At 37.9% G+C, this 24,989-nt stretch overlaps 3 protein-coding genes across 7 annotated transcripts; 1 reads left to right on the plus strand and 2 right to left on the minus strand.

The window, feature by feature from the left end:
* Positions 1-1,818: 1,818 nt before the first annotated feature.
* Positions 1,819-5,781, plus strand: LOC103971111 (proteasome subunit alpha type-7). Its single transcript, XM_009385068.3, has 3 exons — positions 1,819-2,116; positions 2,205-2,619; positions 5,443-5,781. The coding sequence occupies exons 1-3, from the start codon at positions 1,944-1,946 to the stop codon at positions 5,602-5,604; spliced, it is 750 nt and encodes a 249-aa protein (XP_009383343.1). The 5' UTR covers positions 1,819-1,943; the 3' UTR covers positions 5,605-5,781.
* A 1,634-nt stretch (positions 5,782-7,415) lies between these two features.
* Positions 7,416-8,527, minus strand: LOC135631522 (1-Cys peroxiredoxin-like). Its single transcript, XM_065139259.1, has 2 exons — positions 8,159-8,527; positions 7,416-7,433 (listed from the first exon to the last, which is right to left on the minus strand). The coding sequence occupies exons 1-2, from the start codon at positions 8,525-8,527 to the stop codon at positions 7,416-7,418; spliced, it is 387 nt and encodes a 128-aa protein (XP_064995331.1).
* Positions 8,528-16,032: 7,505 nt separating this feature from the next.
* On the minus strand, positions 16,033-24,883 carry LOC103971119 (bZIP transcription factor 27). Of its 5 annotated transcripts, none has more exons than XM_065140105.1 (5): positions 24,663-24,883; positions 21,743-21,891; positions 16,630-18,601; positions 16,477-16,554; positions 16,033-16,354 (listed from the first exon to the last, which is right to left on the minus strand). In XM_065140105.1, exons 3-5 carry the CDS (start codon positions 17,083-17,085, stop codon positions 16,232-16,234), a joined length of 657 nt encoding a protein of 218 aa, XP_064996177.1. In that variant the 5' UTR covers positions 17,086-18,601; positions 21,743-21,891; positions 24,663-24,883; the 3' UTR covers positions 16,033-16,231. The 5 variants fall into 5 exon arrangements, with proteins under 5 accessions (XP_064996177.1, XP_064996176.1, XP_018676103.1 ...); XM_065140104.1 differs by having other exon boundaries at positions 21,743-21,888; positions 24,663-24,881; XM_018820558.2 differs by having other exon boundaries at positions 16,033-16,371; positions 21,743-21,888; positions 24,663-24,881.
* Between the last annotated feature and the right edge of the window lie 106 nt (positions 24,884-24,989).

Here is a 24,989-nt window from a genome sequence, read left to right on the forward strand (position 1 = left end):
TTGCACCTCAAATTATCTTCAAAAAAGGTTTTAAATCAGCAACCACTTCTTCCAACAAGATATCCACTCTTTTGGTATATTGTTCGATATATCGTTTAATCCTTCAATACGTCGATCAATCCTCCTACCGGATATCTAATTTTTAATAAGACAATATTCGATTCTCTAGTTTAACATTGTCTTTGATGGTTTAAGTCCATAGTTGAAGTATTTTATTTATTAAATTTATTAATTGATTTTATTATCAAAATTTGAGACTCAAGAATCTTTATCATCGCCTACTGTGCCACCGACAACAAGCCCCTCACCTACACCCATTAGTCCAAGTGCACCATCGATCGATTGATGTCTCTCCCGTTATTGCTACAGTAGTCTATGATGTTCGTGATCGCCACCATGACTTGTGTTGGCACTTGGCATAGGTAACTTTCTCTATCCACCTTGATAGTCCTAATGCAAGACCTACTTGTGGCCTTGATTACCACCACCCTAACTGGCTCCCCATCCCACTGATCAATCCCATGTCTTTAACTCCCTCGAGAAAGAGGTCTACGAGCATTTATACATCATCGAGTCCATAATAACAACGAATAAGGGATAGAAATGGTAGAGCAAGAGAGCAGAGGTGGGGGCAATGGGGTGGTGGCGGAGGTAACGAGAAGTGGGGCAAAGGCAACGATAACTATGAACGATGCAAAGGTAAGGAGTAGTCTTATCTTTTAGGAAATAAGGAGTGCTTTGTGAAAATAAATAGGAAAAAAAACGCTAACCTAAAAAAGAAAAATAAAAATAAGAGATATTTTTAGAGTTTAATATTTAAAATTATTTTTACCATTGACAACCATTTACTATTTATAACCCCTTAATAATAATAATAATAATTTACTATTTATAACCCCATTAGTTTTGATTTTACCATTTTTTTCTTCTTCTCATAATCCTTGGTGCTCCTTGTTGATCGTCGCTTCCAAGCTTGCACTCTTTGTTGTTAAGGCTCTCTTAGCCCACTTTCTCTACTGTCCATTATGCTCCCCTAGTCTTTACTTGCTAAATGTTATTTGACCCAGTACGTATTTATATTTATTTATAAAAAGAGTATTGAAATTGTTGGTGTAAATAACTTTGAGCCGTGGCCTCGGAGCCGACGCGGCTCGGTTCTGGTCCGGAAGACGGGGATCTCCCTGGGGCGCTCCACGAGCCCGCTGAGGAGGTCGGGGGCAGTGTCTGATCGAGACGGTGTAATCGTCTCTGTTTGCAGGACCGACGGGGACCTTCGGCTTCGTACCTGCATAAAGGTCGGGCCGGGGTGCTCGACTCGACCCCTCCGACGATCAAGTTAGATGAAGATGTGGAGGGGGTTTCAGGATGAAGGAGTGTTTGTGTGTGTCTCGCTGCTCCCCCTCTCTCTGATGAACGAGAGGGTATTTATAGAGAAGCTTACTGTTGTTTGATGTGCCCGCCTGCAGGAGGCAGGCTAGTAGCGTCTAACATGGGTGTTGACGTGGCATGAAGAACCGAGCTTGAGTAGGCGTTAATGCACCTCAGCCGATGTTCCGGTTCGGTTGACCGAGTGCAGTCGCACCGATCGAGGCGTGAGGCGTCGGTTGATGTCAGTCAAGTCTTATCATAATTACTATCCTCATCAGAAATATTAAAAAAATAAAATAAAATAAAATTATAAATAGTAAAGGGTTATAAATAGTATTTTTTTAGAAATTTACTTTTTTATCCTTCTTTTATTCATATATTTCACAGCAATTATTATTGTAGTTTGTTATAAGCATCCATTATGTTATATGCTCGTTTATTGCTTCCGTGAGATTATAATTATATTACTGGGCCGAGAGCCCTGGTGCCCCTTCTTCTTCCCCAAGTAAACCCTCTGTGTCTTCTGATCCTTTTTTCTGCTCTTTGTTGTCGCAACAAAGCACGGTACCAAACAGATGGCCCGCTATGACCGCGCGATCACCGTCTTCTCCCCCGACGGCCACCTCTTCCAGGTGGAGTACGCCCTCGAGGCCGTCCGCAAGGGCAACGCTGCCGTCGGCGTTCGCGGCACCGACACCATCGTCCTCGGCGTCGAGAAGAAGTCCACCCCCAAGCTCCAGGACTCCCGGTACTCCGTCTTCCTTTTGGTATCCTCCACGTGATCCCCGATTTTGTTAGGGCTCCTGTGATCATTTCCTTCTTGATCTTTGTTTCAGATCGGTGCGCAAGATCGTGAGCCTGGACACGCACATCGCGTTGGCGTGCGCGGGCCTCAAGGCCGACGCCCGCGTCCTCATCAACCGCGCCCGCATCGAGTGCCAGAGCCACCGCCTTACCGTGGAGGACCCGGTCACGGTCGAGTACATCACCCGCTACATCGCCGGCCTGCAGCAGAAGTACACCCAGAGCGGCGGTGTCCGGCCCTTCGGCCTCTCCACGCTCATCGTCGGCTTCGACCCCTACAGCGGCGTGCCCGCGCTCTACCAGACCGACCCTTCGGGGACCTTCTCAGCCTGGAAGGCCAACGCCACCGGGAGGAACTCCAACTCGATGCGGGAGTTTCTGGAGAAGAATTACAAGGAGACTTCCGGGCAGGAGACAGTGAAATTAGCCATCAGAGCACTGCTTGAAGTAAATTCTTTCTCTTACTTCTTGGTTGATGATTTTGTTGTTTCCATAAATAACCCTGTTGGTTTTCTTTTGATTATTTCGAGACAACTGCTTTATATTGCTAAATTTGTCTTTGAGTAGTTATATTACGAAAAAATGACTTGAAAGGTTAAAGATGTCTAAGGTCTTGTTAATTAAGGTAGGCGATCTCTTGATCTTATCGTTAGTTTGTTGAATTACACATTGTCACCATTTCTTCTAATTATTGAGTAATTTATTTTTCATTATTTCATATGTATGTAAATTTATGTCAAAAATTGTGATTGTTAAACATGACCTTGCTTATGTATGTCAGAATCTGACATTGGATAGTCAGTGTTAGTGTTAAATCAAGTAGGTATTGAGCATAAAGTAACAAAGACTTTAAAATTTCGAAGATTATTGACTCCAATGCGTGCTTCTCCAACTGAAGGTGGAAAAGAAGCTTCCCACAAATTGTCAACTAAGTTTACTACTAACTAATCTAACTTTACCTAGCATAAAAGTGGAGAAATGATAGTTCTTCAAGGATGAGTGAGTGTTTGAGGGCTTAGATCTGCAGGGCTACCAGCGCTGAGATCTTTTAATATAATTAGAATTCTAAACTAGTACGGAAGTCTTTAAATGTATAAACATACATTGCAAGTTAGTGCAAATCTTTTCCAGGAGTGAAAATAACCATTGTTGCAGTTGGCTGGTGTACTTGGAGTCTTTGTTCCCCCACAAAACTAAATAGGCCCCAAACAAGGGCTTCTCGTGTCGTCCACTTGGATTGTCCATATGGTGTCGACCCAGTCCATATGGATGGGCATATTCAAGCTCAGAAAAGTTGTATTTTTATTAGGAGTTTGTTTTAGAACCTGTTTCTTGATTCAGATTTGGTTCCATAACCTCCATTATCTCCCTATCTTTTTTGAATATCCCAAACTACTATACTAGCTTGTTTAGGACTTACTAGGAGTACTGGTACTACTCTTACGGAGCAGATTGAATTCGTCATTACATAACTTAGAAGGTTTATGATTCCCATGGTTGATGAACATTTGGATCTAGTGGTGAGCAATCTAGTAAACTAGATTAATTTTTGTAGTGCTGTTTAATTGATACCAGAAATGCCAATTAGTTAACTACAACAAGAAATGCTTAGCTTTAGATGCCGAGACAAAAAAAAGTTATTGATTTTACATTTATTAACTTACGGAAGTTTTATCATTTAGGGAATGAAATGTTCTTAAGTACTTGTCAATTTCAAGTTAATAATCATCATATTGAAACCACTAGTTGGTTTTAATTTTATGCCTTAGACATGGAGTAAAAATGGCTCAAATTAATATGAGACTGCATATTCTGTGGAACGAGGATGTTAACATTTTAAAGGTATACAAAGAGGTGAGAAGCAAACGCAAAGCACTCCATGTCTATTTTAAGTCACTAATTTTTTTGAGTCCACTCAAACAACCAAAGGCTAAAGCTGATGCATGGTGGGTTGGACAAGGTAGATAAACTACCTGTTGAGGTTCTGAGTTGTAATGATTGCTATTTAGACCAAGTAAGGAAAAATAGATTCTGTCTTTTCTTTTTGTATTTATGCTTAATCATGCTACTTCCAATCTGGACTTGATATTATTTAGGCCATAGAAATTTTTGCTACAACAACAACAACGAAGCCGTAAGCAACATAGAAATTATTGCTAGATTACTCTTAATTGCCTCACATGTATGTGATTTCAAATAAGTGACTCCAGGTGTGTTTTGAAATATGACAAAGCCAACAAGTACAAGCAATATTAAATCTGCATATTGGAGGATTGCATCATGTCTCCTGTTTTTGGAATATGCTGTCAAATGCAGCAAGTCTTAGCGAAAGAATCTACGGATATATCATGTGTAGTTCATACTTAAAAAACAAGATAGTAGAATTTTCCTTGTGGTGAACTGCAGATCATTGTTCTATTATATTTTGTGTGGTCAACTAAGATAAAGCGACGAGGTTGGACAAAATCTGCATTTCATTGTAGGGAATAAAACTTGTTTGTCAAGGACTTATTTCCAGGATGTAAAAATTACATAAGTGCAGGCTCTTCAGTTTTTGAAGTTAATTTATGTCTCAATGTTGCATTTTACTAGTGAAACAATATAGAAGAGTCAAAGAACATTAATTCTCCCTAGATTTTACAATATATATATATATATTTTTATTTATTTATTTTTTTTATTTTTATTTTTTTTGTAGCAAAAACATATCATTTTGTAGGATTGTCTTGTGATATTTTTTGGACTTAAGCAATATCACATGATTGACAATGTTAAAGTTTGTTGTTATCATGAAAAAAGGTAAATTTCTTTTACATCCTTTTATTGTTATTTTTATTATTTATTTAAGATTTAAATGCAACTTGCTATGATGCCCTCATAACCTTTTTATACTTTTATTTATTATTCTTCTTTTCAGATGGACTCTTTTAATTGTCTTGAGAGTTCTTACGCAGTCCTAAATTTCTTCAGTATCCTTGTGCGGCAATTTTCTACTATATTTATCAAGATGTACTTTATTCGGTATTTAAACTCCTGATGCCTTTGAACATTAGTTCCGTTGCCATTTTTTATGCTCGTTTTCCTGCTTGGACGATTTGTCTTTCCTTTAGCAACTAGTTGCAACACCCTTATAAGCATCAGTTGGCTTGTTCTCCTATTGCCCAACAGACAATTGTTATGGAATTTCTCATGGAAACACCAAAGAAAAAAGAAAATAAATGCAATTTTTTGTTTGAACTTGATGAGAATAATTGTAATTGCTTTGTTTAGGTTGTTGAGAGTGGAGGAAAGAACATAGAAATTGCTGTGATGACCAAGGAACATGGTCTTCGTCAACTCGAAGAAGCTGAGATCGATGCTATCGTCGCTGAAATAGAGGCAGAGAAAGCTGCAGCTGAGGCTGCCAAGAAGGCCCCTTCTAGAGATACTTAACTTTGGAAGTGCTTCACTTTTCCTTTTCAATTAATTGCTTTTCCTATTTTCCAAAGACTTTCAAACTTGTGGGCTTTATGCTGTATGTTACCGATGGAATTCTCCTTTCATTTTACATGGAATTCTCTTTTGTTTGTTGGTTGAAATTGTTAATGTCATGATGTCAGATTTTAATTATGTTGATGTTACCTATTTTGCTTTATTAGTGTTACTGGACGGGCAACAACATGATTCCGAGTTCTGGTAATATGAAATGCCAGTTTAATCCTGTCCATCATTGGAGATTATTTCTGTATCTAGAGATTATATTTACTCTCCCTACATCTCGTATTGGAGATTATCTTTATATTTAGAGTGGTAAGGTTGTGTATATTAACGCTTCCTAGATATGGTATTGGAGGAATTGTGTACACTGGTACAAGTGGTTGCTTATGTAGTTTTCTAACACAGGAGAACCTTATATATGATTTCATTCAATGCTTGTCCGAGAAGTATCTACCGATAAGAAACAGTTTGAAACTGGACAGAGATTAGAATGTTATAATAATAACAACAACAACAACAATAATAATAATAATTTGCACACCACGTTTATCTAAAACTAGTAGGTTTTACGGATCTACTACCAAAGTGGCTATAAAATGACAAGAAAAAGAAAAGGAAAACTCAAGAACAGGCCAGCATGAACATCGAATGACCCAAAGAGGGCCTTTGCCGAAGCAACCCCAAATAAATGTAAGAAGATGACGATGATATCGACCTTTCCTCGACGGTCAACAGCGGTTCAAAAGTCAACAACAAATCAAGGTGAAGCACTGGTCCATCGCTTTCCACGTGCCGTTCTGAGGTAGCCCTTTGTCCAACGACGGCCGCGATGATTCCAACGGTTATAACACAGCCCAGATCCAACGGCTCACATCAAATGGCCGGTTGCCGCCCAAGAGCAGCTTTCTCGGGGCTTGCAGTTGCGTCTTGCAGCGGCTGTCGGCAAACCACGAGCGAACTCCGCCATCATAAAAGGACCCAAGTGATGTGAAACTATCCGTTGCACTGTGCTCTATATAACGCCTTGCGGACCACAGAGCGTCCCAAACGATCTTTACATGCAGTTGTAATCTTCTTCCTTGATTCCGGTTGTGAGAACATAGATAAAAGTAGTTGATTCCTGTAGAGATCATCGGTGTGATGGAGAGTGTTCTCGTAGATCGATCTCCGGTAAGTCTCAGGAGGTTTGCGGCTACCAAGGGTGTTCTGGTTTCTGTCACCGATCTGCTTCCACTAAACGCCCCTCGTTCTTCTTTTCCTTGTGCTCCTCGTCCTCATCAATCGCCGCTACTCCCCCTCCCTGTGCCTCTCCCATCTCCGAGCAAGAGACCGAGATCACATCAACAGAACAAGAGGAAGCCGAGATGCCAGTCTGTGACTCCCACCAAGGACCCAAAGGCGAAGGCCATTGCAGTTGCTTCACGGGATCCACTCCAAAGACTGGTTAAGGTAGAGGTAGATGAGAATGACAGCAGATGCATAGATTTCCTGCAATCGGTGTACTCGAAGTCGCCACCACCGAGCAGTCTTCCGCTGCCGAGTTTCCCTCTGACGAAGCCCAAGAGCGAAGGTTCGACTGAAGCAGGACTCGGAGAGGTGAAGGGAGGCATTTGTGGAGGTGGCGTCGATGCCGGCGCCACGGATGGTCTTCGGCGTCTTCTTGGTATATAAAGAATGTGTGGGGCATCTTCTTGGTACATAGAGAATGTGTGGATTCGGTGTTTATGCGTTTGTATTGGTCATGAATAATTTAGAAGGCTATCATCCTATTTGAATGATGGAAGCTGCAAAGTTTTGATGAAATTAAGCATTGATCAAAGACAACATGTTCATGGCCAAGAAGGATAAATAAAGAGAACCATTGACAGATATTATTATCGGATTTCCGAGGACCAAAACATACAGATTGCATGCACAAATATGAGATCAAAAGATTAGAAGAAAACGCATTATCAAGTATTACTCACTTAGATTAGATTTTGATGAGAACTATGACAGACAGATGAAGCAACAGTGGTTATGGTTAGACTTATAATCTGGTGCTCTATTTTTTCTCAGAATCTTTTAAGAGCAACCAAATACCCCCTATCTTCATTATATAATTATTATACAGAGCCAAAGTATTTACTTTTCATTAACATTCATCTAAAATGAAATAGAACTTAAGAGCCAAAGTAGGACAGGGCTCAAAACTACACAAAAATAAGTCCCAAACATCAGAAGACCACAGCTGAGATGGTGGTGGAACTTCCATTCTGCTTCACGCTTACGCTCCGACTAACCTTATTATAACATCAAATTACTGGATCTAGGAAGCATAAGAAGAAGAAGAAGAAGAGTGATTACAGCACACACTTAAGTACCAAAGGTATGCATAGAGGAGAAACTTCATAGTGGAGACTGGATGAAGAGAAACAACACAAAGTGACCATTGCAGCAGATGGATCAGAGGTTGGTGAAGAGAAGGTACTGCTGTTTGGATGGGAGATCCACCCTGGGGAAACAGTACCTTGGCTTCCTCATTGGAAACGCTTGGTGAGATGACCACCGGCTCTCCGGGCTTCCAGTTCACCGGGGTGGCCACCTTGAAGTTTGCAGTCGTCTGCCGCGACTCCACCGCCCGCACCACGTCGTCCATGTTTCTCCCGGTGGCTGCAGGGAAAAGGAAGCTGAGCTTGATCGTCTTGTCCGGGCCGATCACGTGGAGAGCCCGAGACGGGATCTCAACTCCATCGGCATCCTTCTGGTTTAGATCCACCATGTTGAGTTGCCTAATCATCTCTCTGTTATCATCCGCCACTATCGGGAATCTCACCTTGCATCCAGGCTTGAAGAGACGATGAAGAGAAAGAACATGAGACATGGCAGGCAAGTTCATGCCCAGCTCCGTCGTACATACCGGCGTGAAGTCAGCTGCAAACAAGAAGATCACATCATTTACTCTGTACTAACAATCCTATTTGCATATATGATGATCAATTTACAGTCAACCCAAGGTAGCAAAGTTATATCTGAGAATTATGAAGAAGTTCATATGATTCATGAGTGAAAGTCAAATGATTATGTCCAAGCTCATTGGACAAAAAAAATTCTTTTTGAATCAAAGAGGCTACAGATAGCTTGGTTGTCTTGATTTTACCTTAGATTTCGTAAAACTTGATTGTGAGTAAAGGAATTTCACAGGGAATTGAAAAGTTCAGTATTCTCTTAGAGAGTTTTGAAGGAGAGCTATCTGTAAGGATAATAATTGTTATCTAATAATCATCATCAATTAAAAAATTAAATGTTTTAATGATGGTATGGTCGATCAACACCTTAGTGCTATACAAGTCGACATCTTAAATCCATATGGTCGACACGTTAATGTTATATGGGCCGACACCTTAATGCCATGCAAACAAACACCTAGCACCGTTAACTAATGCGCTGTTGGCACGAGGTTGATATTTAGACTATAATGATAAGATCAAACAAATATATCATGCATTATTGCATCTAGGATTTGGTGCTATACGAATGCGATTGAATCTAAGATAAATACATTATTACATCCACCTTTCGTGATCGATGTCTATCATCATAATAATGGTCAATATAGATAACTATAAAAGGGTTTCCCAAGTATATTCCCCAAATATATTTAAACATTGCTCTTAAGCCTCCTATATATCATTGAACTATACACTAACTTAGGCATCAGAGATATTTATCGAAACACTCTCAATACGATCTTACTGACACCTTCAAAGTCAAATGAATAATTCTTCGTCTAAGATTGAACTGAGATAAACACAAAAGAAGACCTAGTTAACTCCAAATCAGTAATAGCTAAAAAAAATTATTTAAGTTTATCAAACCTAAAATCATATAAATTTTAAATTGTATAAATTTTGAGTTCCCATGGTCTCCAATAAGGGCCATTAGGGCCATTGGTGAGCCAAGTTATTGGGTTTTCATTGGACTAACTTATAATAACCATCCACTATTATGTTGTAGATTGACTTTGAAAATCTTACTATGAAAATGATGATGATTTGTAATGTATATTTATATAGATTTAATAGAGAGATTTTTTTTTTCAATTATGTGCTCAAATTATGCACATATATCATGACGATTGATCGTTAAATCATAAATTGATTAAATATATATAAAAAAATAATATTATCATTATATATTTATCTTTATCATAATCCTTTATTATACCTTTATAAGGTTGAGTTTTCGCTAAGAATGTCAATCTTGGAATGATGTGATTGAAATATCCTATGCGCGAGAGGTTTTGTGAGGAGGTTCACTCGTTGGTTATAAGTATAGATATGAGAAACACATAATTACCTTTTGACAACTTATTTTTTGATAAAGTGAAAATCGATAATAATGTATTTCATACGAGAGTGAAACATCAAGTTAAAGTAAAGGTGAGTGACACCGATATTATCATAGTATGTTATTGAAGTGGATTCAAAAGTGATGCCAAGTTCATATACTAAATTGGTAATCAAATTAAGTTTTATAGTTATGGTAGTGATGACTCGATATTCAACTTCAGTGGTGGATTTTATGATTGTGTTCTATTTCTTGAAACTTTAACTAATTATGTATGATCAAAAGAAGATAATATAAGTTGATATAGATATTCTGTCATCAGTATTTCCTACCTTATCGGTATCCATGAAATTATAAAGAATGAGGAATGAGTGTTTATGAAGAAGTTTGTGATTGAGAGCTCCTTTAAAATATCATTAAATATATTTTAATATTGACTAATGAGTATTGGAAGGCTGGTGTATAAATTATGATAATTTATTAACTATAAATAAAATACTTGAATGTATAAAAAATAAATAGTATAAGGAACCAAGTACTTGTTGGTACTGTATGTGATCCGTAATAAGACTATTATCATATAAGTAACTCGGTAGAGGAGAGTAGAGTGATAACTTCTTTAGCATTATGCATATTCATCATTGATAATAGATTTTGAATGTTCTTTTAAATTGAAAAAATTCAAAAGATATGAAAGTTACTTCACTCCTAAAAAATAGCTTAAGGTTGGTAGGCCTATAACGGAGAATCGATATGATAATTACTTAAGAAATTACTTGACCTCTATGTAATTATTATTTGTGATGATAATATTATCTATATAAATCAATAGAAATATAGTATATCCTTATCATAAGAATAAAGAGCTTCGAATTTAAAGTTGACGAAATTGACTAACATAAAAAATGAGCAAGTTTGGTATACCAAACTCTTGGAGCTTGGTGAAGTCAATAAATTACTTTTCATATTTTACAAGCATGATTTAGATATTGAGAGTGGATGAAACCAAAGGGTTATTATATAAATACAACTTCAATTAAGATCCCTTAAAAAAAATATTGTTAACATTTATTTGGTGTACATGCCCACCTTAAGTGATAGCCAAACTTAAGATAAATCAAATTGTTATCGATTTAACAAATAGATTGAAGTGATTTATGAAATCAATACCTAGTCATTGATGAATTCTTTTGACCACTAGACGTATTTTGTATCTAGTAATGGATTCATCTAAATTTTGCTTCATTCAAAAGATTCACTTTCAATAGTATGTTTTGTGAGATGAGATGATATAAGGATTCATATAACATTATTGGGCTTAGGTTATGTTTGTGGGTTCGATAGAGTTGGGTAGAGAGCTTATATAGTATGAAGATTAAAAATTTATCTTGATTTGAATGTCAATTTGTGAGCATATTGTTGTGTGATATTTAGGCTTAATGGTATTATTAGATTGTGTAAAAATATGAGAATCAGTGAAGAGTTAGTGACACGTACCTGATCAGGCTGCTGAACTTTAGTGTCACTTGATCGAGAAGAGGATAAAGATATTATTTATGGTGCTAAGGGTATTGCTTCAAATGTTGCAAATTGAGATGATGGAGAGATGGATTTAGAAGTCATAGAAGGGGTGAGGTACTGTTCAACTAGAGTAACAAGTGAGTATAGGTCTAGAAGGAAACTATTGGTTGATGTGATAAGAGGTGTGCTTAAGGGAGCTTGATGTGTATATATATGAATCCAATGATGGATGATTATTATAGCAGCTCACATTATTGAAGGGGCAAGATATTGAAAGAAAAAAGTATACTTAATAAAAATATCATGATGTGATATAAAAGCCTTTTAAGGATCGAAGCACAAAAAAGTATTATATTTAAGAGTGCATTTAATGAAGATGCATGACCTCAATCTTGGTATTAACTTGTGTGAACCATAGGGGCATAACTAGGGATAACATAAGTAATCAAATAGTTAAAGTTTTTTAAAGTTTAAGATTTTATAAGATAGTCATTCAAATAATGATTGGTGTTGTACGATTAGGGTGAGAATTTGGTTAATGAGATGTATAAAGACTACTAACCAAAAGGTTAATGGTGTGAAAACTTAGTAGAGGTGAGTGAGACTAATTTCAACTAAATGTTAGTGCTTTCATTTAGTAGGGTCAACTAGTTAAGGTATATATAATGATGATTTAAGATATTATATACTATATAATGAAAGATAAGTTATTAGAGCTTGATATTCACATTTTCCATTAGAACAAATATATTAAAGTTTTGTAGATGGCTTTTTTTGTTGATTGGTGTCATTGGGACATCAGAACTATTGATAGTTGTAGTGATTATTATAGTTGAATTTATTTTCTAAGTTATTTAGATTAAAGTTATCATTATAGTTAGAGAGTTGATAGTGTAATTGTAATACCTTGATTAGTCCCACATCGGAAATAGGTATGACTAAGATTAACTTATAAGAGTCTAATAAGTATATTATTATTAATTTAATTTAAGTATTTGGATTAGTACTTTAAGTCATATAAAATTAATATGCCAATTTAAAAATTATAACACCTTGATTAAAGTTAAGTCATTTATAATAATTTTTAGATTTTGCATGTAATTAACAAAACTTTCTTTTTGATTGTTTTAATCAAAGTAAATAATATGACTTAGCATACGAGTGTAAGAGTGATCGGTGAAAGTAGTTTACAAAGTAGATAATGCTTTTGCTACAGCATTACAAGAAGAGATTAGTAGTGCTATATAATTAATAACTGCTTGAATGATTTGTAGAATAAGGTAGTCTTGATGTAATTATAATTTTTGATTAAGATTTACTCTTAAGGTTGGTCCTCCTATTATTTGAATATTTTTAGATGGACAATTGAGGGAACTATTGACATAGCTTAATAGATTTAAAAAGAAGGTTGAATTGTTCTTACTAAGATGCATAATTATCCCTTTGGATAGCTTGGAATGAATTAGAGTGATTGCATTGATAGATATAAGCTTAGCATATTAAGAAAACGTATTGTGGATAGCTTGGAATGAATTAGAGTGATTGCATTGATAGATATAAGCTTAGCAGATTGAGAAAACCTATTGTTTCTAGATGAAATAACAACCAGAGTGTTAGAACTTGAGAAAGTAGATGAAGCACATGATGAAGTGTCACCTTATGATCACATTTAATCAGATCTAGAATAGATTAAATTTGATAGTTAAGGTGGAGCTGATATAGATCAAATCAAACAAATTAGATTTGATAAGGTAGAATCGATGTAATAGAAGGGATGTAACCATTATGGAGTGATATAGAATAGATTGATCATAGTGAGAGATCACACTATGTTTAATTGGTCCAAGCTAGTTCATGATGATTCCAAACTAACTTAATCGATACAAGCCTACTTGACCTAATTAAAATTAATCAAATCTAAATTAGATCAGTCTAGGATAATTTTATACCAACTCGATGAGCATTTGAGTTTGGTTTCATCATATCCCAATTGAATTGAGTTTGGTTCAAGTCAATTGAGTTATTCCAATTTGGATTCTAGTTGATTAAGAACTATCAAAAGGTTGATATCTCGTTGCTTTATAATTTAAAGATATTATTTAAAAATAATTATTGATTTTTTGATTAAATTAATGATATTAATATGATTATTACCATGTAGTATATATGACTATGCTAAGTGATCCATATTAGAAGTGTAAACTATGAAAGAAGCTAAGGGTCCATCATAGTATGGAGCCACCAATAGACATAGTTTAGTAGATCATACTTCAAAAATGATCCTTCATAAAATTTTATCATACTATATTTTGGATACATGCATGAATGAATGGATGAATATGAATAAATAATCATGATTGACTATATATCCTTACTAAGGGTTAGTAAGGTAATTCCTTTTGGGGATTAATAGGTTATCAGACATGACAGTTAGATGATTCCTCCATTTACTATTGGGAGAAACATATCTCCACTTGGACAAGTGAGGGATACCACTTCTTTTATTGTTTGGAGTGTAATATAAGTTCCCTCCATCCGTTGTTTAGAGAAATCCATCCTATAGAATAAACCTCTCCATATACTATGATGTATGCTTTTATTACTTTATTATTATGTATATCATCGAGATATATTGTATGTGTATTATTTTGTTTATTATATAATAATTATCATTATTTTTCTTGTATATGAGTTTCATAATAAATTGATATATTATCATTTCATATTAAATTATTGATATATATGTATATTATAAATATTAGATATTATTTTTATAATTTTTAAGGTTTCTATTGCCATATGTGGTTACTCATGGGTTTCTATCTTATATTTATTTTCAAATTAATCGACTACTTAACATATCTGAGGTTTGATTAGAGGAAACTTTTTCATCACTTGTAACATTTGAAAGATTTTCTTTTCAGTTAAAAAATATTTAGTACTATAAAGATAGGGATTGGAATTGAAAGATAAAATAAAAGAATCTTCTGTAAATAATGAATAACGAAATGATGATTTATTTTTTTAAATAAATATGAGATGTGACAAATCACCAATGGGGAGAAGATACAGATGATGAATCGTTGATGCCGGACAAATCAATATTATCGCTTGGCCAAATTAGCAAGGAAGGAGCGATCAAGGCAAATCAGCAAACTATCACTTGGGTAGATCAACGATGAAGCTTTGATAAGGAAACTAATTCATTACAATATGAAATAGGAGAAGGGTAAGGAGAGGATGGAATCTTTGCTTGGAGCTTTGATATTAGGATAATTTTATTGTAAAAGTGATGATAATTTCATTCGTTATACACTCAAATCATGTGATTAATTCTTAAATTATAAATTGAGTAAAAATTAAAATATATAAAAAATAAAATTATTATTTTATATTTATCCTTATCATGATCTTATGTTAGATTTGGATGTAATCATTTTTGGAATAGGAGAACTTATTCCTCGCAAAAGACCGCTCAATATTTGCTAAAGAAGTCGAACTTTCCTGTGATTCTTGATTCCTACTTTCTAGGATCAATGCGCCCAAGCATCTCACCGCCCCTCCACCCCAAAAGCTCATATGTGCAAGAACGACCCCCACCCCCATCCAACTGCTGAGATCCAGAAGCATGCTTTGGTTTGATCCCAGCAATCACTGGAATGGAACATCGCAACTTGTTTTCCTCTCTCTTCCCTTCCCTCTCTTCTTTTTGTTGAAGATGCCATGGCTGATGTGACAATTCTGACATCAGCTGCTGCTATTCTCGTTTCTTGGTTGATCACCGCAGAGGCAATATCGATACTTAGTGCTCTCAGAATCCCATGAAATGAAACCGTACAAGTCAGCTAACCATGCATCTCTTAAGCTTCCTACCGGTTGCTGTCCCCTTCTTTTGATTCCTGAGATGAGGGTGGCACTGCCACTTTCTCGTCTTTTTCATGGCGTCAGAGTAGCAGATGGAATGTTACTGTTGAATGATGCGACGTAGAGAACACTAGTGCGCTTCCGAGTGTACACCATATCCGACGTCTCGTAACCTAACTCGCAGTGTTTTGCATGAACAATGGTGTACGTACACTTGGAGTCATACATTATTGTGATTCTTGTGCTCTTAGGAACGAAATTGTGATCCTGATTTCTCTGTCACTCTGTAACCATTTCTTCTTCATCTTCTTCTTCTTCTTCTGTCGCAGCCATGACTGCAAAATCTTTTTCACTTCATCTATTGTCACCTCTAATTAGTGATCTCTATATGTATTCTCCTTAATCCAGTTCCAGGCAAGGTTTCTTTTCTATTGGTAGAGGGAGAGGATATTTGGATCATTACATCTTTTATGTAAATTATAACTCTAGGTGAATGAGTTTTGGATCTCTTTCTTTCTGCTACATTTTCATTACAATGCAAACATCAAACACCCATCAGGAAGCCATCAATGCTCAAAAGTTCCTCACCAACTACTTCACATTCACACAGGCGTTAGTGCCAAGTGTCAGAGGTTGAAGAAATGCTCATGGTTTGACAGAATGCCATCGGGACAAAGCAAAGAACACAGATCTGTACCATTCTTCCTTGTTCAAGTAATTTATATATCTATACAAGCAAGACCAAACCGAGTGGCGATAATTATACACATTGGAAGAAAGCAAAGACACGGACCTATGTGTACATATCAATATACTGTGCTGTTCTCTTCTTCTTTGTTGGACTCTGCCATATCTACACCAGCACAGATCAGAAGCACTGGAACACAGATCGGAGAGCAGGCTTGTACGTGGGATTTGCTGCCAAAGGCAACCTTCTTTTCTTGGTTTTCCAACTCAAAATGGAGCTGTTACAGTTCTCTGCAGCGCACGCCTGGAAGCAGTGGGGTTCTGTGAAGCTACTACTGTCATACGCAGCTGTCGCAGATTTTGAGAAGAACCACAATAGATCATCTAACATGTCGCTCTAGAAACAAGGATGGAGTTAAAAGTTACCTCTTCAAGCTCTCTCCTTAGCGCATGGTTCTCATTCAGCAGACGAGCAACTTCTAGCTCAAGCTCATTTATGTAGGCCTGTCTCGTGGAAGACGATCGAGGTTAGAATTCTTGAACCCATTTGAGAGTGGTCATCATTGGAAGAGACAGTACCTGTTTCCTGGCTCTCGATCGAGCAGCCGACTCGCGGTTCTTGATTATCCGCTTCTTCCTGCGCTCGGCGCCGTCTTGGCCGTCGATGCTCCTGTTAGGCTGCTGCTCCGGTGAACGCTTCTTCGTGCACTCAGAGTGAGCGTCGTTGAAGGAAGAGCCACTGATTTTACAATCACAGGCGCTGGTATTGAGATCATAGCCAAAGAACCTGACGGAGTTGTCAGGACTGGGATCAATCGAAGCCGGAGGACGGCTGCTTGGAGGAGGAACCCGAGTTGCTTCTTTGGGGGCATCCGCAAGGAAGTCCTCGAGGGTGATGCCTCCGAAAGAGGAGGTGGTGGTGGGGTTGGAAGTGTGGAAGGTCCGGTGGTGGTGGTGGTGGAAGGAGAGGAGAGGGGTTGAGGGCACGTCTTGGTGGAGGGTGCTGAGGCTTATGTCCTTCCAAACTTCTTCCATGCATATCAGGTAGGGTAAACAGAGCAAGTAATCGAGAAGAAAACCTGGAGGAAGAGGGCAGGCACTTCACTGCAGATTTGTGAGGCACCGACTCAAAAGCACACTGGTTATCATGTTGTGCTTTGCAAAGGGGCTGTAGGACCAGGAAAACATAATATAGTACTCGAAAGCATCAACTTGCTGTTGCTCGCTAGTGTTGCTTGTTGATCGATCCTTGGTCCGAGGAAGAGCTTTTAATGTGCCCCATAAAAGCTGTAAGATGATCCTGTTCTTACCTTCGTGGTACATGCTTCCACGTCCCGGCTCGTCTCAAGACGACAGGATGTGGCACACATCAAGAATCGCACTGCCGCTCCGATCACATCGTGAGTCACATACCATGATCAGAGGCCGCGATTCAGATCATGACGTGAAAGGCACTTTTCGCGATTCAGATCCGCAGGAACATTCCTCCCGTTTAAATCCTTCCATGTCCAAATCTGTAGATAACAGTTCTCACTTGCTTCGTGTTGGTCAGAGCATGTAGACGGAGTTGAGGTCTTCAGATGCTTCAGATGCACCTGAATTTGGTCTGAAAAGCAAACATTGGTATGTTTTTGCAGTACTTGAAGAATTCTTCTATCTGTTTTGAGTATCTATCTGAACTCTGCAGCTCCACAGTGGAGTTTACTGCTATCAAGTATGACAATTTAGCTTGCAGCAAAGGAGCAACCATGGTTATCATCTTTTCCGTGGCATCCAGGTGCGCAGTAAAAGTGCCTGCCCTCTTTCTTTTCCATGCTTCTGCTTCCTTGTGGCTTTTTCTGGATATGTTCTGCTGCTCATCGGGCTGTGGTCAGAACAAGACTCATGGCAGGGAGGAGGAAATGGGCGGCATTCCAAAAACGAACAGGACTCAGCTTTGGATGTGGCGGAGAAGGGGAAAGGATATCTGTTGGGATGTGACCATTTCAGAATCTGCAGCGCCTTGGTTTGATTGGCTCCATGGTTTACGGACAGGGAGGCAGCTTTCATCTGACAGGAAGATGGCAGGTGGTGGGGAATCGTTCGCTGTTCTCCGCCGTGCATGCGCGCTGGAATAAGATTGTGTTCACCTCCTGCTTAGATTTCAATACACGCACCAAATGTAAAGTCCCAACAACTTTCTCATGATCATTGGACACGGACAAGAAGCTATTCCGATCGAGAGAGACGTCTTGATTCCATGGATCGAGTTTGCACCTGAAAGATACAGAGAGCTTTTGAGAGCAAATTCTGGGATATAAAGCAGTGTTTTTGTGAGAGGAAAGAGAAAGATTAGTGCATGAGGGCAGAAATGGGATTGCTGATAACAAAGCCAACAGATCTCCTTTTTGTCTCAGGTTGTGAAGGTGATCTGGTTTGGGTTCCGACAAGCAAATGCCAAATCAAATTGATTTGGACAGGAGCTTTGTGCAATGCAATTTGAGGAGCTGCATGATTCCCTCTCTTTTGGTGGAAACACCTTCTGCTTCCTTCATCTGGCCAAATGATTGGGCTGCGACACAACATGCACCATGAACAACAGTTTGATCAAAACCAAATATGTCAAACAAATTGAAAGTGTAACTTACTCCATCTAAGATTTCAACATGCAATAAAAGCCAAATGGAAAAATTTTAAATAACTGGTTAGTCAAATTTGTCAGAAAATCTATGGAGGACCAAGTGATCATCCAAATTGTCTTTTACTTTGAGCTCTGTTATGCAAAGTCTCTTGTATGAAAAGTTTAGAAGTCAATATATTATTTCTGTCAAAAGAATGTCACATTTGTCAAGTTAGATATCATAAAATACAGGGTTAGGATCACCAATTATTGTATGGCTTCTGTTCTGATCCAATTATTCTATATTAATATAGGTGACTGGAACCCTAATGTTATGATGTGATGGAACATCTTTGACCTCTAAACCCATGACCTATCAGCCAAAGTATATAAATATTTGCTATACTTGAATTGATCAGTGCCAATTCCACCCATGTCCATTCATCCTAAATATATAGATAGCTGCTACATTTAGGTTACCCACTGCCAACTTTTAGTTCTATTGAAAGAAAGAGAGATCACCCCAACTCATGTTCGAGAACATATATCAAAAATGTCAAAAGTGAATTGAAAGGGGTACAAAAAACAACCATTGAACCAATCTAAATAAGATAAGACAATAAGAGTTTTGCGGTTTATATCCTTACAGGAACTAAAGAGAGTCACTACACAGTCCCTACCTCGCCTAAGGGACATTTCATGCTTAAAAGAAGACATATAATGCTTCTATTTTGGTCTTTTGTTATTTGAGAAAGCGCTTGAATCTTTTGAAGTAACAATATTGAAAAGATAAGAAAGCAAATGATAGCACAAAATGGACTAAAAGATCTTTCCAAATTGCTGCTGAAGAGACAAACTTAATACGCGGTATGCGTATAATCTTAATGTAATATACACATATATACAGAGTGAAAAAAAATTCTGAATTTCCATTAAAAACTAATGTATAATTATTTCATGAAGACAAATCTAGAGGTCTTTGGTCTCCATGTCATGCACCTATCTCTGATGTCCTTTTTGACATCAAGGATAAAAAATAACTCAAGAATTACAGGTTGTGCATAAATATGAGCACCTGTCATTTTATTCCAACAGCAAGTTTCAACTCATCAACAGTCAGCATCCAGCCTCATCCATTCATCTTAAATAGTTTAATTTAGAACACATGTCCTATGAACTACAAATAGCCTGGAATGATTTTTCGTATGATCTGAGAGAAGAATTTACTAGCTAATAAAATGAATCAAGATAGTACACTATCTTCCATTGGTGTGAAGACAAAACAAGCTTCAGAATTCTGTTGTTTAAGTTTTTGGTTCAACTTTTATGTTTTCTTGGTTAAACTTTATTGCTGTCTGATGGACTGAATAAAAATGCATGTACTCTGCAATTTGATGACTTCTAGACCTACACCTTTTGACTCCCTTGTCAAACTAGTATGCAGGTAAGAGTAACACAAAATGAAAAATATGTTGCTTCAACTTCATTTATCTCTGTTTCTCCACTTCTTGATTGCAAATGAGGTCAAGATATGGACTTCTGGTAGCAGCCAGAAAGTTTCATACTTTGGGAAATAGTTTCAGAATCTCTACAGATGCGGAGAACCAATTTATCTTGGTAGTCTCCTTGTATTCGTTTTACATCAGTTTTATAGGAATAAAACATCCAGCAAATTGATACTTCACTTCAGTACGTGGAAAGCTTACCCATTGCATGTCCTGTAACCATAAACACTAAATCTATGATGCCCAAGAGAATGGGTTATTCAACCATACCCATAAATCTCACCAATAAGATAACGAAAACTGTAAAGCAATCATGAAAGCATTCGCTAAGCAAGGGTTCTCTTAAAAAACTCATTTGCAGATTAAACAGCTTAATCAAGTCTAATTTTCAACTGCTATAAGTCTCTGTCTGATCCTACTTCAGTATTTCAAATTCTAGGTAGTTTAAGTAATACCATATTCAAGTTCTAACTCCATGACTCCATCAATAGACTAGGATTAGGGTTCCTCAAAAAAAAAAATTGCTTCTTAACAAAAGAGCTCATGACTTCTGATTAATTAACATTTAGCGTTCAACTACTACAAGTCTCTGAATGATCCTATCTCAGTATTGAAACTCTGTACTTTATGTAATAAGTACATTGAAATTCTAGCTTCACGTTTTCCTCTTTCCCAGAACTCCATTCAATAGACTAGCTTTAGGTCTCTCCTAATAGTCTCGCTTCTACAGCCCTAAATCAGAATTTCCATTAAAACTACTTAAATATTTTGCACACCTTAACATCTTTTTGAACCAAATAAATTTCAAAATGCACATAGGATTTAGATCTGATAATATTTTACCACAAAATCAGTGATTAAAAGCGCTAGGCGCCTTTTGGCGCCATAGTCCCAAAATGGCTGAGGCGCTAGGCCTCGCTCGAGCAAAGTGAAGAGCTTTATAATTTAAAAATTATATATCACGATTAATAAAAATAAATTAAAACAAAATTATCACATCAAACTTGCATTCATTTAAAGTACCAAATTATGTTGTCCATATCGAATAACAAAATGACAAAATAAAGTGAGATTAACATCAAAGATCATTAAGATCTTGTTCATCATCTCAATCCTGTCACCATCTAAAGCTGCAACGACAATCCAAGACACTAAAAAGTAGCACTAATCACTACAGCAATAGCAATCATAATCGACATTTCACTACTGATTCACTACAGCAAGCAGCTGCTGTTCTCACAAACATAGACAAACAACAAAGACTAACAGCCAAGCAGGCAGCTATTCTAGTTTCAAATTGACAAACAGCAAAGACGTGGCAGTGGTGAACGGGGAAGAGGGGAGGGAAAGAGGGAAGAGACTGTATGAGGGCTGCGGTGAATGAGAAAGAAGGCAGCGGTGAAAGGGCAAGAAAGCAGCGATGAACGGGAAGATGGAGGGGAAGAGGGAAGAGGCTGCAGTGAACGTAGGAGGGCTACAGTGAATGGGGAAGGAGGAGAAGAGATAATAGGGAAGTGGCTGTGGAGTGCTGCGGTGAATGAAGCAGAGGTAGGAGGGAGGAGGGAGGAGGAGAAAGAGAGAGATATACCGGGAGGGAGGGGAAGAAGCCGCTGCCACTGCCGCCACTGCTGTTGGAGGAAGACGTCGCTGCTACCGCTGGAGGAAGACGTTGTTGCTGCTGCTGAAGGAAGACACTGTCGCTGCTGTCGTTGTTCGCCGATGGGACAAACTCCACTGCTGTGCAAAAACGAGGCTAATTACATATTACCCCCTCTAGTTAGACCAATTTAGTATCTTGATCCCTAAATTTAAAAAATTTACATTGAAATCCTTATAATTATGAAAGTGAAACATTTAACCCCATTTACTCTAGTGCTATCAACTTTACTAATGAAGATACAGTGCGAGATAGCACGTGCATGAATCATATGAAAATGATGAGCAAAAAGATAATTTCAACGATGGTGGCAAACAGTGGCGTCGTTGGTGGCTATTGTGGTGGTGGTCAACGAGAACGACACGGTAGTCACCTGCCTCTTCTTCCTCCTCCGATGCTAACACAGATGTAGAGCAACACCAGAGGAAGAAGACAAGGCAAAGCGGTGCGACACTGACGTAAATGCCTCACCTCCCTATTCTTTCTCCTTCGGCGCCAACGCAGATGCCTCACCGCTCTGCCTCCTCTTCCTCCTCGTTGTCAATGTCTGGATCGACATCGACAAGGCCGACTACTGCGTCGTTTTTGCCATCCACCACCACAACAACCACCCACGGCACCATTGTCCGCCACTACCATTGAAATTACCTTTTTGCCTATCGTTTTCGTGTTATTCATGCACATATTGTCACGTGTTATTTTTCATCGGTAAAGCCAACGATATTAGGATAAATGAGATTAAATATTTCACTTTCATAATTATATGAGGCGTGTTATGCACATGTCTTACTGCTCTGCTTCCTCGTTGTCAATGTTTAGATCAAGATCAACAAGGTCGACTACTGTGTTGTTTTTGCCATCCACCACCACAACAGCCACCCACGGCACTATTGTTCACCATCACCAATAAAATTACCCTTTTGCCTATCGTTTTCGTGTTATTCATGAACATGCTGTCACGTATTATATCTTTCATCAGTAAAGCCAACGATGTTAGGGTAGATGAGGTTAAATGTTCCACTTTCATAATTATAGAGATTTCAATGTAAATTTTCAAAGTCTAGGGATTGGAATGCTAAGGAGGTTTAACTACATGGGGTAATCTGTAATTAGCCTACAAAAACCATGTAAGAAAGGGTTTCTGCATTAGGTCTCGTGTGTGGACATGTTTTAATCGAACTCTGCAGCCACCGATTAAGGGTCTAATTAGTTTAATCGAATCAGATACGATTCTTTGGTTCAACTCAAGCTCGAACTGGCATGAGTTTAACCAGGTGTCCGCTCAACTCGCTCAACGCTTGGGCCCAGGCGAGCGCTCGGGCCTCGCCTGGGCGAGCGCCCAAACAACTCGTGACTTCACTACACAAAATGATGATGTTTTATTAGTGTTCAAAACTTTTTAGAATGTGAGTCATGCAATGTAAAACTGAAAACACCAACATCTATGACAAGCGACACAAGACATGCATCAAACAAATGATGTATCACACTATTGCTTGTTTTCTTTCCAAGGAAGATATATTCATCAAAGTCCTAGTTCATTCAAAATTATTACTTTATTGTTTAATAAGGGCAGATGATCTGAGACAAAAAAAAAAAAAAATTCCAGGCCTTTAGTGCTCTCTGGCAGCCCTTAAACACAAGGCTGAACCACTTATTCCACAGTCCTTGGCATTAAATCTAAGTTTCCAAAGATTGGGTCCATTAATGCAGGCACCAACTGAACGCATAGGGCTGAGATAACAGTCCTATGTAACCTCAAGAAACCAGAAAATCTAACTGCATATATTCCTAGGGATTAAGAAACCAAAATTTTAGTTAAAGACTGACAAATTGCATGTCCTGTATAAATGTCTATAGCAGAGCTCAATATATTTCATAGTCTTCATCGAGTACCATCAGAAAATTAAGAAAAATTACAAGTCATATGGCGACATGAATACAAGTAATAATATAGTAAAAAGGTCCCAAATCTTATGCTGGCAGAATAATCAAGCTCCTATGCACATACATGATCTTCATTCATCAGGTTGAGGTAAATATATATGTTATTGAGATGACAAGAATTTACCACCTTCAAGCATCTGAATAGAAGTTAGAAAAGAACAAGCATACCAATGAAAAGGCAAGGTATAAGCATTACTTGCTAGTTTTAAATTCTAAAAAGGTACTCAAGAAGCAAAAATTATGCCACTAGCACAAGAAAGTTTCCAAACCAAAAAACGCCAGTGCACCTCCTCACATCCAACATTTATTAATGTTACCATACGGATAGGATAATCGAAAGCTACAGCTACTTTTCACATGATATCATGAAATAGAGCCAACAAACTACAACAGTAAAATAACAAAAGAAAATCTACTAAAAGCGAAAGATAAAAAGAGTAACAGAAAAGCACGAATGATTTCTTATCCAATATAGTAAAATATTTTCTAGGTAAAAATACGCTGAGACACTAGCAACAATAAATTTTACGGTGATAAGTATGCTAACGATGGATGAGAGGATTCTCTGAGGTACATGAAAAATGCCCTTACAATTGGCTGATGCCCATATTTCTATACATAATGCCAATCTAAATAAGAAGAAATAGATTCTCGACGTGAGACTTCTTGAAGGGATCAACTATGAGATATTGCGTTCTGTACATCAGTGCAATTTCTTGCACTGTTAGAAAAAACTACCCAAAAAGATTCAAATTTGCATTTCTTCTTCGATAATTAGGAGCAAGTTTCATATGATTCCCATTCAATGAGAACTTACACCTCTTCTATTTCAAGTTATTTGATGTACAAAACGAAGTTGAGAATCTACAATAGAGAAAGCCACGGATTAGGGATCCGATCATACATGAGACTTCATGAGATTCCTCCTCGCAGGGAACAGGGCGACGAGCGGCGTCAGCGAGACCGTGATCGGCACAGAGCCTCGTTGGAGAGTGTCGTTCCCCCGGGTTGCTTTTCGCGGCCACACGAACCACCGCCCTGCGAACGCCATCTTCTGCGAGATTAAGATTAGGGTTCAGATGAGGTTTTGTTACTCGACCGACAACAGATCAGGGTTTTTTAATGGGTTTCTCTCACGGCCGCTGCTAAGGAATCCATGTAAAGAAAATAAACTGACACCGTTGGATTTACCTTAAGCCTCCAGTAGATCTAATCCTGATCGTTGGGTACT

Source organism: Musa acuminata, chromosome BXJ3-2, assembly GCF_036884655.1.
Source record: "Musa acuminata AAA Group cultivar baxijiao chromosome BXJ3-2, Cavendish_Baxijiao_AAA, whole genome shotgun sequence".
Taxonomy (NCBI): Eukaryota; Viridiplantae; Streptophyta; class Magnoliopsida; order Zingiberales; family Musaceae; genus Musa; species Musa acuminata.

Bases quoted from the DNA above. Each gene is read 5' to 3' on its own strand.
- LOC103971111 (XM_009385068.3), top strand. From the start codon at position 1,944: ATGGCCCGCTATGACCGCGCGATCACCGTCTTCTCCCCCGACGGCCAC. The intron at 2,117-2,204 runs GTACTCCGTCTT...TCTTTGTTTCAG, and splicing joins CCCAAGCTCCAGGACTCCCG to ATCGGTGCGCAAGATCGTGA. The intron at 2,620-5,442 runs GTAAATTCTTTC...TGCTTTGTTTAG, and splicing joins CCATCAGAGCACTGCTTGAA to GTTGTTGAGAGTGGAGGAAA.
- LOC135631522 (XM_065139259.1), bottom strand. From the start codon at position 8,527: ATGAACTTGCCTGCCATGTCTCATGTTCTTTCTCTTCATCGTCTCTTC.
- LOC103971119 (XM_065140106.1), bottom strand. From the start codon at position 17,085: ATGGAAGAAGTTTGGAAGGACATAAGCCTCAGCACCCTCCACCAAGAC. The intron at 16,555-16,629 runs GTACTGTCTCTT...TCCACGAGACAG, and splicing joins GATCGAGAGCCAGGAAACAG to GCCTACATAAATGAGCTTGA. The intron at 16,355-16,476 runs GTAACTTTTAAC...CACTGCTTCCAG, and splicing joins TAAGGAGAGAGCTTGAAGAG to GCGTGCGCTGCAGAGAACTG.